The sequence below is a fragment of the Coregonus clupeaformis genome, chromosome 28 (assembly GCF_020615455.1).
Source record: "Coregonus clupeaformis isolate EN_2021a chromosome 28, ASM2061545v1, whole genome shotgun sequence".
Taxonomy (NCBI): Eukaryota; Metazoa; Chordata; class Actinopteri; order Salmoniformes; family Salmonidae; genus Coregonus; species Coregonus clupeaformis.
The window spans coordinates 7,052,773-7,072,070 of NC_059219.1; the positions used below are offsets into that span (position 1 = coordinate 7,052,773).

The 19,298-nt window shown below is 43.3% G+C and overlaps 1 protein-coding gene and 1 pseudogene across 2 annotated transcripts in view; one reads left to right on the top strand and one right to left on the bottom strand.

Moving 5' to 3' along the window:
- Positions 1-16,406, bottom strand: part of LOC121542675 (acyl-CoA-binding domain-containing protein 7-like) — a 43,017-nt gene extending 26,611 nt beyond the window's left edge. The window contains exons 1-4 of one of the 2 annotated variants that reach the window (XM_041852162.2): positions 15,958-16,137; positions 13,966-14,083; positions 13,563-13,625; positions 13,104-13,209 (exon numbers count right to left, since the gene is read on the bottom strand). In XM_041852162.2, coding sequence (XP_041708096.1) covers positions 13,142-13,209; positions 13,563-13,625; positions 13,966-14,083; positions 15,958-15,969 — 261 coding nt within the window. In that variant the 5' untranslated portion in view covers positions 15,970-16,137 and the 3' untranslated portion in view covers positions 13,104-13,141. Of the gene's footprint in view, positions 1-13,103; positions 13,210-13,562; positions 13,626-13,965; positions 14,084-15,957 lie in introns of those variants that run through there. The other variant, XM_045208533.1, reaches the window with a different exon arrangement.
- Positions 16,407-16,633: 227 nt separating this feature from the next.
- LOC121542671 lies at positions 16,634-18,642 on the top strand (annotated as a pseudogene).
- Positions 18,643-19,298: the final 656 nt, after the last annotated feature.

Sequence of the window (19,298 nt, forward strand, 5' to 3'; positions counted from 1 at the left end):
CCAGAACAGGCATGCCAAATCAACATCACTCTTCAGCCCCTGGAAGGCCCTCGGCTCCCTCCACCTGGTGAATGCCACGCCGATGTTGACCCACGTTTTTGATCTAAAACTGGATTCCCACGCTGCTCATCAAGTGCTAGTGATGCGCTTTGCTCAATAGACAGCACTCGGAGGTGTGGAAACGTTGCAAGGCTTGTCACCTTTTCTATTGAACCAAACAGGACCTTTGCCTTAACCCCCAGTAAAATGGCAGCTACACTCTATAGATTCTTTGCCGGGTCTTCTGTCAGCACGTCTGACGAGGGGAAAATGGCCATGTCATAACGGAAATAACTTCAAACACCAATGAAAATTAATAAAGTAGCATCATGCTCTGGGAAACTCAACACAACAAAGACTGTGCTGTAAGTGCACTTATTTTTTTGCAATTTTATTCAGAGCTTTTTGTTTAAGGAAATTAAAGTATTTGTTTTAAATTAACATGTAAATTGGTGCAGGTTACACAAACTAGCTACCCACCCTGATAAAAAAGTATAATGGGTCAATTACAAACCAATGCTATATATAACAATAATGATCTAGTTCTACAGGGCTTATGTACATGCACACAATTATGCAATTATTGTGGATTGTCATTACTATAATAGATTAAAAACGTTTACATGCTTTGCAAAAACAACGATTTCCCTAATAATCCTGTTTCCATGGACACATCTTAAATCAGGCTACCTGATGGCACTGTTAAATGCAGAAAATTGCCAATCAAAATAAACGTTCTACCACAGCATAAATATTATTTTTGGGTAGCATATTTAATTGAGTTCGGACATACAAAGTTATGTGAAAACTACTTCTAAGACGCACACATTTACATTTGTAATTTAGCAGACGCTCTTATTCAGAGCGACTTACTTATGCGAGTGCATACATTTTCGTACCGGTCCCCTGTGGGAATTGAACCCTCAAACCTGGCTTTGCAAGCGCCATGCTCTACCAACTGAACCACACAGGACTGCCACAACATTCAGTTGTTCTGATCACTCTTCACTCACACTAAAGAGAGGCTTGCTTTGCTGGTGCTAGCACATGCACAGATCAAATACACCGCTGGAACGCCGATTTAAGGTGTTTACATGTCCTAATAATTAGAAAGATGCTCAGAAAACCATGCGTTTTAATCGGCGTATGCTTACTTCGATTTTGATTTAATGCCGATTAAAATAAACCGAGTAAGGGGTTTGCATGACTATTGCATAATCTGCCTACTGCCATAATCAGTTTAATATCGAATTATTAGTGTGCATGTAAACATAGTCAGTGTTGCTTCCGTCCCTCTACTCGCCCCAGCTAGGGCTCGAACCAGGGACCCTCAGAACACATCGACAACTGTCAACCTCGAAGCAACGTTACCTATTACTCCACAAAAGCGGTGGACCTTTCAGAGCTAGGTAAACAACTACTTCAAGGTCTCAGACCATGGTTCGGTTTGGTAACTTAGCTAGTTAGCTAACAGAAATTGGAAACGCACCACCTCGCCTAACCAACAACCGCCATTCTTCTTCTTCGGGTTTATTGGCAAACTGGACAGGGGTAAAAAAAAAAGAATGAAAAAACACTCAAAGAAAAGTACATTCCACTACAGGGAAGAGAAAATTAACATGAATCCATACAAACTACGAAATAATGTTTAAATAAATCTCTATCTCCGCTCCTTCAGTCATTTGAAAACTCAAATCCCCTGTTCAGGCTCTGGGGCCTGAGAAGGTAGGACCGCACGAGTCAGAAATCCATGTAGCTAGCTCCTCAGATGTTAAGTATTTTAAAGCTGCAATATTTAACTTTTTGGGCTATCCGACTAAATTCACATAGAAATGTGAGTTATAGATCTGTCATTCTCATTTAAAGCAAGCCTAAGAAGCGGTAGATCTGTTCTGTGCGCTATTCCTATGCTTCCCATTCTTCAATTTTGTTTGAGTCTTTTACTTTCGATTTTGTACACCAGCTTCAGAAACCTTAAAATACAATATTTGTTATTGAAAATACATTTCACAGCGATTTAGATGGTAAAATGATTATCTGCTTGTTTTGTCAAACTAAAATTAGGCGAACTATTAGAATTTTAGCAACCAGGAAATGGTGGAGCGATTTCTGCATATTGCACCTTTAATCCCAGAAATAGTGCAGCTGCAGAAACAATTATGTTAATCTTTCTTGCCTTTTTTTTATCTAATTTTTTTACTTGCACAGTGCCGTTTATCACCATTGCTATAAAAGCGATTAAGTCCCCCTTCTTCACTTGAAGCATGTCTGGATCCTGCTGGTGACACGCATGTCTCGGTGCAGGTTGCTGTATAGCTCCCCTGTTGTTCAATAACATCAGGCCTTCTGCTCTTCTTACTGCCTCTGCATAGGAGACGGACTGAACTACCCTGATTTTGGCCACCTCCATCTCTTTCACCCTATTTGGGCATTCCAAGGATGTCGCCTCAATCTCCTCCAGTTACAACCCTTTATTCCTTTGCAATTCTTCCTTCCGTCTGCAGACACTCTCTACATCAGGGATGTGTAACTCCAGTCCCTGGGGGGCCTGATTGGTGCCACACTTTTGCCCCAGCCCACATATCTGACTCCAATAATCAACTAATCATGATCTTCAGTTTAGAATGCAATTAATTTAATTGTGTTTGCTAGGAATGGGGAAAAAGTGTGACACCACAGTTGGGTTCACAAGTTTGTACAGTACAGAGCACACTAGAGTGAAGTACACTAATGTATTGTATCGTACTGAACTCAACTGTACTTTAATGTCCAAGATTTGGTCTTGTTTGTGGGCAGAGCAACCAATTTTGCTCTTGTTTAGGGGCAGAGCTCATCAAAAATATGCCAGTGTGTAGAACAATACCCAAATATGCAAAGTAGGATATTGCATATTTATACCTTTTGAGTACCCATTTAGGATACATCACCATGAATAGAATGACATTCATATCCAGGGGACCCATGATGAAATTCCGTTACCTTATTCCGTTACGGGGTGTAAATCCACACCACATACTGTAGTTCAATAACCAAAATATATATATTTTCAATGTCAACGTGTCATGTCATAGCTGACACCCCATTATTTTCTTAATTCGTAGCAGATATTTAAGGTTTTTTTATTTTTAAAAACGTGGACAAAACACTGAGGGAAATGTTAACTAAATTCTGTTACCAAACTTTGCATCTGCACAGCTCTTCCAGTAAATGTGTTTTTGTAAAAATGTCAGTGTAAATTGTTAAAAGTAGTCCTTGCGCATAGAGTTGTATGTTTGTTAAACTTTTAAATCAATGTTTTTTTTTGTTTAGCATACATTTTAAGTGAAAAATCGGTGTCTCAGCACAATTCCTTAACCATGGAATTACTTGTATGCTAAAAAATGAGAGGGCGTCTCATATCAGTTCCGGAACCATAACCGCAGGAAGAAGGGCGCAGCCCGTTGGAGCACCTTATTCTATCTGTGGCTAGGTTAGTTATTCATATGTTAGGCTGGGCTGTGCGGAATGCCGGCAAAACGAGGCACACTCGTTAGCAAAGCGGGACACTCCCGGTGATTGCCCGGGTGGGCGGCGTTGCCACTCGATTTGCAATTTATGAGCTACACTCAAAACTGAGGTTGATTCCGGCTATGATACAAATACAAAACAACGCACACGTGTGGTGGAGACAAACTAGATAGGCTGCATGATAGTAGGATATGGCAGGTAGCTAAAATGACAAAGTTGAGGCTTACCTGTCGAGGAGAAAACATGCAAACTCGGCGTCACTTTCCAGGTTTTTCCATGCTCTTAGTTCGCGCCATCGTAAAAACGCAACACCTAAGTTTACTCGGGTCTGTCCATGGGACTTGTCGTTCTGCTGCTTGGCTGCTGATCGAATTATTTTAGGCTTTGAAGCAGTCTCTGGTGGTGCAGGATTACTGAGGTATAAAATGAATGGATGCTTCTGGGAGTCAGCCATGTTGACAGACTTCTAAATATAGGGATATTTAGAGGACTCATCCAAAGATATTTATAACTAACCCCCTTTTCGCTGTGACTAAGCTGAGTAGTATTCTTCTTCTTTTATGATATCATGGCGGTCGGCAAACAATCGTTTAAACGCATGCCGCCACCTACTGTGCTGGAATGTACGATCAATCATGATCTTCCCAATTCTGTACTAACATGAAAAAAATATTTGAAAACCAAACAAATCCCTAACTTCTATTACACCCTCCCCCAAAATCCCCTCACCAACCCCATTAAACTTAATCTATATCATGCTGAAACACTCCACCCTTAGGATTCAAATCAAATCAAATTGTATTTGCCACATGTGCCGAATACAACAGGTGTAGACATTACAGTGAAATGCTTACTTACAAGCCCCTAACCAACAATGCAAAGTAAAACAAATAAAACGTGTTAAGCAACAAAAAGAAAAGCAAATAACTACAGAGCAGCAGTAAAATAAAATAACAGTAGGGAGGCTATATACAGGGGGTACCGGTGCAGTCGAGGTAATTGAGGTAATATGTACATGTGGGTAGAGTTAAAGTGACTATGCATAAATGTGGGTAGAGTTAAAGTGACTATGCATAAATAATACACAGAGTAGCAGCAGAGTAAAAAAGGGGGTGGGGGTGGGGGGGCAGTGCAAATTGTCCGGGTAGCCATGATTAGCTGTTCAGGAGTCTTATGGCTTGAGGGTAGAAGCTGTTGAGAAGCCTTTTGGACCTAGACTTGGCGCTCCGGTACCGCTTGCTGTGCGGTAGCAGAGAGAACAGTCTATGACTAGGGTGGCAGGAGTCTTTGACAATTTCGAGGGCCTTCCTCTGACACCGCCTGGTATAGAGGTCCTGGATGGCAGGAAGCTTGGTCCCAATGATGTACTGGGCCGTACGCACTACCCTCTGTAGTGCCTTGCGGTCGGAGGCAGAGCAGTTGCCATACCAGGCGGTGATGCAACCAGTCAGGATGCTCTCGATGGTGCAGCTGTAGAACAGCTGAGGACCCATGCCAAATGTTTTCAGTCTCCTGAGGGGGAATAGGCTTTGTCGTGCCCTCTTCACGACTGTCTTGGTGTGTTTGGACCATGACAGTTCGTTGGTGATGTGGACACCAAGGAACTTGAATCTCTCAACCTGTTCCACTACAGCCCGTCGATGAGAACGGGGGCGTGCTCAGTCCTCTTTTTTTTTCCTGTAGTCCACAATCATCTCCTTTGTCTTGATCGCGTTGAGGGAGAGTTTGTTATCCTGGCACCACACGGCGAGGTCTCTGACCTCCTCCCTATAGGCTGTCTCATCGTTGTCGGTGATCAGGCCTACCACTGTTGTGTCGTCGGCAAACTTAATGATGGTGTTGGAGTCGTGCCTGGCCATGCAGTCATGGGTGAACAGGGAGTACAGGGGGGGACTAAGCACGCACCCCTGAGGGACCCCCGTGTTGAGGATCAGCGTGGCAGATGTGTTGTTACAGGAAGTCCAGGATCCAGTTGCAGAGGGAGGTGTTTAGTCCCAGGATCCTTAGCTTAGTGATGAGCTTTGAGGGCACTATGGTGTTGAACGCTGAGCTGTAGTCAATGAATAGCATTCTCACGTAGGTGTTCCTCTTGTCCAGGTGGGAAAGGGCAGTGTGGAGTGCAATAGAGATTGCATCATCTGTGGATCTGTTGGGGCGGTATGCAAATTGGAGTGGGTCTAGGGTTTCTTGGATAATGGTGTTGATGTGAGCCATGACCAGCCTTTCAAAGCACTTCATGGCTACAGACGTGAGTGCTACGGGTCGGTAGTCATTTAGGCAGGTTATCTTAGTGTCCTTGGGCACAGGGACTATGGTGGTCTGCTTGAAACATGTTGGTATTACAGACTCAGTCAGGGACATGTTGAAAATGTCAGTGAAGACACTTGCCAGTTGGTCAGCGCATGTTCGGAGTACACGTCCTGGTAATCCGTCTGGCCCTGCGGCCTTGTGAATGTTGACCTGCTTAAAAGTCTTACTCACATCGGCTACGGAGAGCGTGATCACATAGTCATCCGGAATACCTGGTACTCTCATGCATGCTTCAGTGTTGCTTGCATCGAAGCGAGCATAGAAGTGATTTAGCTCGTCTGGTAGGCTTGTGTCACTGGGCAGCTCGTGGCTGTGCTTCCCTTTGTAGTCTGTAATAGTTTTCAAGCCCTGCCACATCCGACGAGCGCCAGAGACGGTGTAGTACGATTTTTTTTTTTTATCTAACCTTTATTTAACCAGGTAAGCCAGTTGAGAACAAGTTCTCATTTACAACTGCGACCTGGCCAAGATAAAGCAAAGCAGTGCAATTAAAACAACAACAACACAGAGTTACATATGGGATAAACACAACCTGACTAGAGTATTGACTCTTTGCCTGTTTGATGGTTTGTCGAAGGGCATAGTGGGATTTCTTATAAGCATCCGGGTTAGATTCCCACTCCTTGAAAGCGGCAGCTCTAGCCTTTAGCTCAGTGCGGATGTTGCCTGTAATCCATGGCTTCTGGTTAGGGTATGTACGTACGGTCACTGTGGGGACGACGTCATCGATGCACTTATTGATGAAGCCAGTGACTGATGTGGCGTACTCCTCAATGCTATCTGAAGAATCCCGGAACATATTCCAGTCTGTGCTAGCAAAACAGTCCTGTAGCTTAGCATCTGCGTCATCTGACCACTTTTTTATTAACCGAGTCACTGGTGCTGAATCAGGAGGATAGAGTTATGGTCAGATTTGCCAAATGGAGGGCGAGGGAGAGCTTTGTATGCGTCTCTGTGTGTGGAGTAAAGGTGGTCTAGTTTTTTTTCCTCTGGTTGCACATGTAACATGCTGGTAGAAATTAGGTAGAACGGATTTAAGAGACGTGTGTGAACAAGCACAACTCCATTATAAAATTGTTTTTCTCAAAGTTTCCGAAATGCCACGTGCGCCCACTTATATCAGTGCATTCATAACATATACTTTTTTTTTTTTTACGTTTTAGTCATTTAGCAGACGCTCTTATCCAGAGCGACTTAGAGTTAAGTGAGTGCATACATTATTATTTTTTTAATTTTTTCATACTGGCACCCTGTGGGAATCGAACCCACAACACTGGCGTTGCAAACGCCATGCTCTACCAACTGAGCTACATCCCTGCCGGCCATTCCCTCCCGGCCATTCCCTCCCATACCCTGGGCCAATTGTGCGCCGCCCCATGGGTCTCCCGGTCGCGGCCTGCTACGACAGAGCCTGGATTCGAACCAGGATCTAGTGGCACAGCGATGCAGTGCCTTAGACTACTGCGCCACTCGGGAGACTTAAGAAACTTCAATTCGATCAAATAAGCCTTACGTAGCAATTAGCAATTTCATTTTATGTTGACCAAATTCGACATTAACATTTACATTTTAGTCATTTAGCAGACGCTCTTATCCAGAGCGACTTACATTTAGTGAGTGCATACATTTTCATACTGGCCCCCCGTGGGAAACAAACCCACAACCCTGGCGTTGCAAGCGCCATGCTCTACCAACTGAGCTACAGGGAACTCTCATTGACCTCCATACAAAAACTCCCCACTTCCACTGGTTAATGCTGTATTTCGCACTGATTTTAGATCAGTCAAGCCTCTTGCTTCCTCTCTGGTTATATCCAAGATGAGTCTATCTCTATGCTTCTTAACTAGTGGGCCGGTCCTGCCAGGAGAACTCAAAACGCAATATATCAGCCAATAACGTCTGTGGTGAGGAAATTCTTTGTAACGTGTTCACTTCACAAACCCGTCAGATTTTTCCTGGACATTTGATGATGTAGAACAGTGAAACACATTTTCTTTAACAACATTTATATATTTTTTACCAAAACTGTAGAAGTGAAAAAAAAACAGCCTCAAGAGTTCTAAGAAATGTTCAAAGCCAAAACATTATGGTCAACATGACAAAACCGATAACAGATTTCTTTTAATGACACCGTTAGGTGGCTCCTGGTTTTGGTATGGTTCTCTCTGAGGTGGTGATGATGATGATGTATCCAGCTGTTCAACAGCAGTGTCCACATGTATTTCTCCTGGAGGCTTCTGCCAGTGCCCCCCTCCTCCACTACCTTTCCCTCTACCCCTCCCTTTCTTCTCCTCTTCCTCTAAGTCAAAGTCAAGAGTCACTCTCATTCTGACGCTCCTCCTCCTCCTCAGGGTCATAGTTCCACTGTCAATTTCTCTGTCGCCTGCTCCTCCGCTCTCCCACCTCCACTCCCTCCCCACTCTCTTGTGGTGTCCAAGCGTCTGCCTCCCCACTCTCCCCTTGGTGGTAGCGTGTGACGTGGTTCTTGAGGCTGACGTTGTGGTTGAAGCTCTTGTCGCAGCGCTGGCATTTGAAGGGCCTCTCCCCAGTGTGGATGCGCAGGTGAGACTTCAGCTGGCTGGCCTGGGCAAAGGAACGCTGGCACACCTGGCACCTAGCAGGAGCAGCGCGTAATGGAAAACATGTCAACGCTTTACAGTCCACACTCAGCTGGTAATACAAACAAAACAGACATTTCAACAGAGGGATATGTGTTCAGTATCAAACTAACAGAGAAGGCAGTATAAAGCACCAACCTGAAAGATTTGTTGTCACTGTGGCTCAGCTCGTGCCTCTCAAGCTTGCTAAGTTGGGGGAATTCCTTGTAGCACGTGTGACAAATGTGTCTCTTGGACTCGTGCTCTCTGAGATGGCGGTTCCGTTTCAAGATGTTGTAAAATCCCTGGGGGCATTCGGAGCACCTATAGTGCAACCTTTTGACTCGGTGGTCGTTCTTCTCATGGGTCCACTTGTCTTCCAGGGCCTTGAATGGCTTTAGGCAGAACTTACAGGAGTAGACATGCTCCTGACGGTGGAGCCTCTGGTGATGCTTGAGGCCAGCTTCATCCACGCAGTGCTTCCCACAGACAGAACAGCTTGAACTTGTGTTCACACTGATGCTCCACACTGAGTAAAGTTGAGATGAGGATGCCAGTCAGGGCAGAGAAACTGTGAACGTTTGGAGTGCTCTCGACGGACCTGGTCCTCATAACTTTCTAGGTTGTTGAACCGCATTTTCTGTTGTATTTTTTACTTTATGTTTTGTTTACCACATATGTAACTCTGTGTGTTGTTTTTAATCGCACTGCTTTGCTTTATCTTGGCCAGGTCGCAGTTGTAAATGATAACTTGTTCTCAACTGGCTTACCTGGTTAAATAAAGGTGAAATAAAAAAATAAAAAAATGCAGAGTCTGTCAAACCCAACAGGCTCCTCAGACTGGCAATCACGCACACCAACATCCACACCTCCCACACACCGCACACATACAGCTTCTTGTGTCGCCGTGTAGTGCAGGTGAGTGTAGGTTCTGACCCACAGTCAGTGCACCACTCCACAAGTCTTACTTGCCTCAGTCTCCTCTCCTCTGTCTTCTCTCTCACTCTGTCCCCCGGAGAAGGATGGTCTTCAGGCTCCTCACAGGAGTCAGACTCTAAAGTCACCTCCGGCTCCACTGAGGGTTCCCACTCAGCAGTAGCCTGCCGCTCCTCTCTGCTGGGAAGTCCCTTCATCTGGCTCTCCTCTCCTTCCTCCTCCTCCTCTCCCTCTAATCCCTGTTGGGTGCAGTGTCTGCATCACCTGTTTTCTGTGGTTCGACTCATCTGAGCTTCTGGGCTGAATGTTCACACACTGGTCCTCCTCAATGGATGGACAACATTCTTCAGTGGCACTGCTGTCGTCTGGCCAATCAACAGTGACTGTGTTAATACCCTCTCCTGACCAACCATGATGTCTGTCCTCCATGGCTCCCTCTTGACCTGTGTGTTTACACACAATAATAAAGAATTAGAAAACATATGTCCATTTATATGACTTGGCCAAAGATTTCCTATGGCTAGCCTACATGTTGTGCGTAGAATGCCCACTGATGGGACAGATAACTTTTAATCAAACTGCTTTACAGTTCGATTCTCTCATAATAGTCCCCCGGTACAAATGTTCTGAGCATACTAGTAACTTTCTGAGGTCGTCAGTCGGAGTATTGGCATCAATGTTCAGGGCAACTAGCCATGGTCTCAATCGGTCCGGATCTCTCAATGGAAGTCGGTGAAACATTATAGCTGACCCTTTCCTTTGTTTGTTATGGCAAGTTTTTACAGTACACTCACGAACCGTATTGGGACAGGCGATGGAAGTCCGTCGATGTAACGCGCAAGTCTCAGCACACTTAGCTAGCTCACTACTTGCTAACGTTCTTCAGTGGCAACGATGCTGTCTGGCCAATCAACAATTACGGTTTTAAAACCCTCTCCTGAACAACCATGCTGTCTGTCCTCCGTGGCTCCGTCTTGTCGACCTATGTGTTTACATTAAATAATAATGAATTAGAAAACATATGTCCATTTATATGACATAGCCCAAATATTTTCTATGACTTAAAGCTAGCTAACTAAACTTCAGTAGCAAGCGATATTTCTTTGCATATCAGCTAGCTACAACAGAGATAATGGAGAATTGGCTTTCCATACCGTCTCTGCTACAAAGAACATAAACAGGAAGTGAAGCAGAAGTCCGTTCCAGAATGTGATTCACAAGCAACCAAGTAAATGATTAAAGTTCCTAGCTGCAACCTAGGCTGAAAATAATGACTCTCAATAGTGTGTGTGTCATCTTTAGAAGTAAGACAAGAACAAAGAAAATATTGAATATTGCCCTTGTTAATCATCATATATCTACAAATAAAATAGACTGAGTGTAATTTAAAACAAAGTTTTATTAAATCATGAATTCAACATCCAAAAAGTGCATAGGGGTTAATATCAAATAAAAAAGTGCAAATGTTAAAAGTCAAGAAAGTTAAATCTAAGGAGAAAACTGATTCATTTTCCTAGTGCAGTAGTTTCTCATAACCTATGGCATATGTCTGAATGAGATACAGCTCTCCTCATAATAACCTATCCGGTTTCCGAGCTGGTCATGGGTGCACCTCAGCCACGCTCAAGGTCCTAAACGATATTATAACCGCAATCGATAATAGACAGTACTGTGCAGCCGTCTTCATCGACCTGGCCAAGGCTTCTGTCAACAACCGCATTCTTATTGGCAGACTAAATAGCCTTGGTTTCTCAAATGACTGCCTCGCCTGGTTCACCAACTACTTCTCAGATAGAGTTTAATGTGTCAAATCGGAGGGCCTGTTGTCTGGACCTATGGCAGTCTCTATGGGGGTGCCACAGGGTTCAATTCTTGGGCCGACTCTGTTCTCTGTGTATATCAATGATGTCGCTCTTGCTGCTGGTGACTCTCAGATCCACCTCTACGCAGACGACACCATTTTGTATACATCTGGCCCTTCATTGGACACTGTGTTAACAAACCTCCAAACGAGCTTCAATGCCATACAACACTCCTTCCGTAGCCTCCAACTGCTCTTAAACACTAGTAAAACTAAATGCATGCTCTTCAATCGAACGCTGCTGGCACCCGCCCACCCGACTAGAATCACTACTCTCGACGGGTTTGACCTAGAGTATGTTGACAACTACAAATACCTAGGTGTCTGGTTAGACTGTAAACTCTCCTTCCAGACTCACATTAAGCATCTCCAATCCAAAGTTAAATCTAGAATCAACTTCCTATTTCGCAAAAAAGCCTCCTTCACTCATGCTGCCAAACATGCCCTCGTAAAACTGACTATCCTACCGATCCTTGAATCCGGCGATGTCATTTACAAAATAGCCTCCAACACTCTACTCAGCAAATTGGAAGTAGTCTATCATAATGCCATCCGTTTTGTCACCAAAGCCCCATATACTACCCACCACTGTGACCTGTACGCTCTTGTTGGCTGGTCCTCACTACATATTCGTCGCCAAACCCACTGGCTCCAGGCCATCTATAAATCACTGCTAGGCAAATCCCCGCCTTATCTTAGCTCATTGGTCACCATAGCAACACCCACCCGTAGAATGCGCTCCAGCAGGTATATCTCACTGGTCATCCCAAAAGCCAACACCTCCTTTGGCCGCCATTCCTTCCAGTTCTCTGCTGCCAATGACTGGAACGAACTGCAAAAATCTCTGAAGCTGGAGACTCTTATCTCCCTCACTAACTTTAAGCATCAGTTGTCAGAGCACCTTACCGATCACTGCACCTGTGCACAGCCCATCTGAAATTAGCCCACCCAACTACCTCATCCCCATATTGTTATTTATTTGGCTCATTTGCACCCCAGTATCTCTATTTGCACATCATCTCTTGCACATCTATCATTCCAGTGTTAGTACTAATTGTAATTATTTTGCACTATGGCCAATTTATTGCCTTACCTCCATAACTTGCTACATTTGCAGACACTGTAAATATATTTTCTGTTGTATTTTTGACTTTATGTTTTGTTTTACCCCATATGTAACTCTGTGTTGTTGTTTTTATCGCACTGCTTTGCTTTATCTTGGCCAGGTCGCAGTTGTAAATAAGAACTTGTTCTCAACTGGCTTACCTGGAGACTCTTATCTCCCTCAATAACTTTAAGCATCAGTTGTCAGAGCACCTTACCGATCACTGCACCTGTACACAGCCCATCTGAAATTAGCCCACCCAACTACCTCATCCCTATATTGTTATTTAATTTGCTCTTTTGCACCCAAGTATCTCTATTTGCACATAATCTCTTGCACATCTAGCATTCCAGTGTTAATACTATTGTAATTATTCTGCACTATAGCCTATTTTACTGCCTTACCTCCATAACTTGCTACATTTGCACACACTGTATATATATTTTCTGTTGTATTTCTGACTTTATGTTTTTTTTTTTCCCCATATGTAACTCTGTGTTGTTTTTGTTGCACTACTTTGCTTTGTCTTGGCCAGGTCGCAGTTGTAAATGAGAACCTGTTCTCAACTGGCTTACCTGGTTAAATAAAGGTGAAATAAAAATAAATAAAAAAACCTGGTTAAATAAAAAAAAATAAAAAAAATAGCCATATGTCTCTTAAACAGCTCAAATGGATCAACCTCCTCCCTATCTTGTTCTCAACTGGCTTACCTGGTTAAATAAAGGTGAAATAAAATAAAATAAAAACCTATTCTAGTCACACCCTGGACACGATTTCATCATCATATTAGTATTTGCTGATGATCTCCTTAGCAAGTGCGATGTAAGCTGTCATGGCATCCTCCTTGGACATACCTATAAAATAAGAACGCAAATACAACATTAGAGCAACATCATCACACATACACACTCTCTCTCACTCACTCACTCACTCACTCACTCACTCACTCACACAAACACTCTCCCCCCCCGTCTACATTATTTTATTTTCAATTAAACGTATTGGTGAATGGTGATTGCAGCCTTCAATGCCAAGAACAATCTCTAGATAAGGGTTATCATTCCCCTTACTGTAGCATTTTATTCACAAAATGTTCATCACTGGATTAGAATGTTCCAAAGACTGAAACAAGGGTGGAGGATAGAGGGCTAGTGTGGAGGGTATTCATTTTTTCCATTCTGAGAGAAGGCTAAATCTTTTTTTTTACCTTTCCTAGAATCCCAGGCCTCCCACTTGGCTTTTCCTTTCATGTCTAACATGCCTGGTTTGTCTGTGGAGAACAAGAGAAGACAGTATTTAGGACATCAGTGGGGACTGGTAAGTTCAAAGTTCAAAGAAAAAGACTAAGAGAACTTGAGAGGAACCAGGAAAGATTGAAGGTCAGGCTTTAAGTTCTATTGGCCTACCAGTACCAGTGTGGGTATCTGATATGGCCATTTTGGAAAGCAGTTATCTGATATCCGGGAGATGAGCATCATATCCACCCAAAATTTGCTGAAATCATTGTTATTCTCTCCATATCATTTTAATGGTCCCTTAGCTTGTATATGTTCTGTACGGTTATGTATTTAAATTAGCATGTTTTAATTGGCACAAAGAAAATTCCGTACCAATGTTGATGTCTCCAAATATGGCCTGCTTATACAGACCATACACGTCCAGCAGCTCCTGGTCTGAAGGTCTGGACTTCACCTTCTTCACATCATCTGCTACTCGCTCAAACTCTGCCTGCACAGAGAGATGGAAGAACAGAGGGAAAGGGACAGGAGGGTGTAGGGGTAAATATGCACGGAGATAAAGGGTGAAAAAATGGGGAAACAATACAGCATAGAAACTCCAGAATGTAACATAATCTACAGCACTACAGCCTATTACTGCCACTACTGAGCAGCCAAACATTGGGTCCTTATTCCATTCAGAGCTGTGAATGCCATTTTGTTTGCTTGAATAATCTACTTTACACAGATCTCAATCTGGGACAATGCACAAAAAACAGCAGGGCTGAATGGGACAATGGGCACATTCATCTAATCAGAAAGGAAACCCACTAACTAATTTCTGTTCCACATGCAGTTTTAATTAAACAAATATACTTTTTGAAGTATTTATTAAGCATTTGTGTTTTTATTCACCCAGGACCCAGATTACAGGCCCAATGCATAAACCTCTTATTATTTTGGTTGTACATTCATTCTATCTGACTACAGTGTAACCAACCAGAAGAAAGTTGACACTGTAAGATCATCTGGTTGGTTTCAACTTTCTTCTGGTTGGTTTTAACTTTCAATTTTCTTCTGGTTGGTTCTGGGCCAATTTACACTGTAGTCAGATCAAATGAATGTACAACCAAAATAAAATATAAAGGGTGTACAGTGCATTCAGAAAGTATTCAGACCCCTTCACTTTTTCCACATTTTGTTAAGTTACAGCCTTATTCTAAAATTGATTAAATAAATGTTTTCCTCATCAATCTACACACAATACCCCATAATGACAAAGTGAAAACAAGTTTGTAGAAATTTTAGCAAATGTATAAAAAAATAAAAAATATGACATTTTCATAACTATTCAGACCCTTTACTCAGTACTTTGTTGAAGCACCTTTGGCAGCGATTACAGCCTCAAGTCTTCTTGGGTATGATGCTACAAGCTTGACGCACCTGTATATGCATTGGACCTGTGACTCTAGGTTTTTAATACAATCAGTTGGTTAGATTTATTGCCCCCGTTACTGAAATGGTTGTTCCTGTTCAAATGGTTTAGGTAGGCTTTTTTTTAATCAAGTTTCCTAACCCTGACAGTCATTCTGAATGTAGGTTGCGAGTGAATAAAAATGTATACTGTTGGATATCCTAACTTTTGCTGGATTACAATAAGAACTACACATCACTTTGCAAGCCACAATAATGTGACTTGCAGGCCTGATGTGGCCTGTAAACCAGGAGTTTCCTAACACCACTGTGTTAGGGTAAAACTAGGCCATCAAAGTAAGGCCTTATGATATATGTAATGTATTGTCAAGTAAAATTGTAATGATAACATTCACCTAGGTACTTATTTGGTGAAAGCCGCAGGCCTTTAAAAGGAAATAATTCAACAAACATGTCTCTGTCACTAACAAATAGAGTCAAGGGTGGTAACTCTCTACAATTCACTCGAAAATAAAAGGCACCATGGGAAATATGCTAATTATTACTTAATATAATAAGTAGTACATGCAATGTTTAATTCTAATAGGCTACAGTCGCCTAGCTATTATTGGTCTTGGAAGCATGACTGCGCTGCATACTTAGTCTGCACCCGCATTTTGATGACGGCAGCTGGTATCCAATACACCTCAGCATCCTTGCGCACAATTCCGAGATGGCTAGCCAATCAAGCTCTAAATTTCTTACGCATTTAAAACAATACACAGGCATGTCTCAGTAAATAGAGAACATAACGGTAAACGTAGTCTGTATGTACAAGCCTACCTACCACCAGCTACCACATCATTCAACCACATCTCTTATAAAAACGTAGGCCTAAACCCGTTATCTAGATCGACGCATCACTTAGATAGAAGATGTGTACGCCAAGGGTGCAGGGAAAACATAGCCTACCTGTAGAGACATCTCGCCAAGTTCAACTCCGTAGGCTACTGTTGGTATTATTAAAGACCAAAGTGTCCTCTCGGCTGTGTGAATAGCTCTGACTGCAGTCTGCAGCTGTAACAGACTGGGAGCTTACAGTAAATATCGGTCAAGTCCTCCGGAGTCGGGACCGCAGTGGGGTGGATAGAAACAGCTGATTGGCTGACCTAACATACTGAGACTCGGCGCGTAAAGGACGTTAAAACAAAATAGGACTTAAAGGACACTCGCATCAATGCAAGCCAATATTCGATTTTTCGCGTTTCATGTCCAAATCATACTGTATTAAATTGATTGTGTAGCTCAATGATATATAGGGCCTATTCACTTGCATTGAATTTGTGGCATGTTTAGTATTTGGAGAGTGTTAGGTAAACATTATTGTGTGTGTAATTTGGGTGTAGAAACAGTGATTGATGGAAGATGAGCGATGGTAGGCTACCATCCTACTGGAGCTCAGCAGTCTGTGGTTCTAATTCAGCAGTCTGTGGTTCCTATGATTCAGAGATTTGTGCATCTGAGGGTCTGATTCAGGTGACTAAAGGCTTGGTAGCATCCAGTGGGTCATATGGTTTGTAGCTAGTGTTATTAAGTGGCTTTGGTTTTTCTTAGTAAATTGTAAATATAATATTAGAAGATTGTCTGGTGGCCTTTTGCACGCGCTCAAAAAGATGAGCTCAATGCGCGTTTTAAGGGGCGTGGCTCTGTTGAAACGTCATCAGCCATGGTCATACAATATGGCTGCGCCCATGGACACAGCATTAGTACTGGTGTGCACTGACCTACAACTGCTTAAAAAAATATAATTGAGGTAAAAAAGTGACGGCTGTGGGTATATAAATAACTATGGCAGTTTGTCAGCTTGATATGTTTAATTTAGGTTTGTTTGCCAACTTGTTAAAACTACTCGCTATATCTCTGTACATCCTGGGAAATGGGTCTGTCGCTGAGTAACTAGTTAGCTAACTAGCTAGCTAAGTGGGCAAGTGATGTGTAGTAGTGATTGAGGGGGAAACATTGTTACAGGGCAAACTTACTACCTTTACTTACAGGTTGGAGGACCACAGTACAGAGCCTTTATTTTACTTTGATCAGACAGTGTAATCTGATTCTAGATCTGCACCTAACCCCAACACTTTCTCATCTACCCTCATAGCCAAAGGCTGTCGTGTTAGTTTTTAAGCGTTAGTTTTTATGGCACAGGTTGTACTGCGTTTACAGGGTTTAAGCCCCGCCCCAGCGTCATCCCTCAATCACTACTGCGCATTAACATTCAAGGAGTCAACCCCACAGAACTAGAACAATAGAATAGATTATATTTCTATGCTACCCTGCAGGTACATTTGATAACATGAGGGTTGAGTCAGCAGCTCATGTGAATTCCTCCTGTCTTCACTCCAGATAAAGATGGCCACTCCAGGCAGAGTGTCGAAAAAGGAGCGGAAGAAGCAGATCCCAGCTAAGACGTCCCTGAACTCCCCCTACAGCCTGCAATGGAGTCCGCTGCAGAGAGATGACGTACACTTCATCCTGGACACTCTGAAGAGCAAACTGTCAGCAACTGGCCTGGAAAAGAAAGAGGTGAAAGGGTTTCGACAGTGGGGGGAAAAAAGAGAAATAAGAAACTGCCTACAGGACATGACTCTGTAGCCGAGCCCCCACAGATACCCCTCGACACTGTAACACCGGAATGTCCTGTTAAACCCACAGAGCAAGGCTGGACTGATGTAGCCGCTAGGAGGCAGCTGGCCATCGGCATCAATGAGGTCACCAAGGCTCTGGAGAGGAACCAGCTCCGGCTGGTGCTCGTGTGCAAGTCGGTCAAACCGCCTCACATGACGAGCCACCTGATAGCGCTGTGCCGGACGCGAGGCGTGGCGGCATGCCAGGTGCCGTGTCTCAGTGAGAGTGTGGCGGGACTGCTGGGGCTGAAGTGCGTCCTGGCACTGGGATTCAGACAAGGGGAAGGGAATGAGGATGGAACATTCTCCGACACTGTGGAAGCCATCCTACCTAGAGTGCCTGCTCTGCAGGTTGCCTGGATACAAAGCCCTCCCAGTGACACAGGTGCAACAGTTGAGGGGCAGGTAGAAGGGGAAACAGCTGAAGAGGGGCAAATGGTGGTGGAAAAGGGAGAGGAGACAAGGGGCCAAAAACGGAAAATTGAAGACATTTCTCCAGACATGACAGAATCTCCATCCTGCGTACTTCAGCCTCTTAAAGTGAAAAAGATCATTCCCAATCCTGCTAAAATACGTAAACCGAAAACTAAGAAAAAGTAGAAGCAATTTGGACTGAATCAAATGTTTTGGTTTCTCTCATTTTATGTACAAAGGATTACATGAAATGGTAGTGTAGGCAGCCCTGGATGCTGATTGGAGGTAGAGGCCTCTGCTTCCTGTCTAGAAGAAACACTCCCAAAATCCCATGCAGGACTTAAATGATTAAATAAAGAAGACAGCACACTCAGATGTATATATTTTCTTCTTGTCTGGATGAGTTTATTCGATCAAATGTCCATGCTGGTATAGTTTACATGTGTATTTGAAACATATTCAGTATTTGGATGAGAGGTCCTGTCTAACTGGTGCTGGTTCTAATTCCTCAGTTCTTTTACAGCCTGCCAAGGAGTTCAATAAAAAATATTGTTTTTCAGTTAGAGAAAGCTGTGTGTCATTTCAAAACTACACATTTTGATATTATATATATAAAAACAAATGTCTCTTAAATAAGGCAAGTACGTTGGGTGCTCTCACAATGGGTAGCGGCCAGTCCCAGCCATCCTAGGGCTTCTGTATTGTATCAAAAACTGTCTCATGCTCAAATTCATACAAGCTGAAGTATACATCTACGACAGATCCAACACTCAAGGCGCCCCTGGAACTAATAAACACATGGCTGAAGATTTCCTATGGCTAGCCTACATGTTGTGCGTAGAATGCCCACTGACGGGACAGATAACTTTTAATCAAACTGCTTTACAGTTCGATTCTCTCATAATAGTCCCCCGGTACAAATGTTCTGAGCATACTAGTAACTTTCTGAGGTCGTCAGTCGGAGTATTGGCATCAATGTTCAGGGCAACTAGCCATGGTCTCAATCGGTCCGGATCTCTCAATGGAAGTCGGTGAAACATTATAGCTGACCCTTTCCTTTGTTTGTTATGGCAAGTTTTTACAGTACACTCAAACCGTATTGGGACAGGCGGTGGAAGTCCGTTGATGTAACGCGCAAGTCTCAGCACACTTAGCTAGCTCACTACTTGCTAACGTTCTTCAGTGGCAACGATGCTGTCTGGCCAATCAACAGTG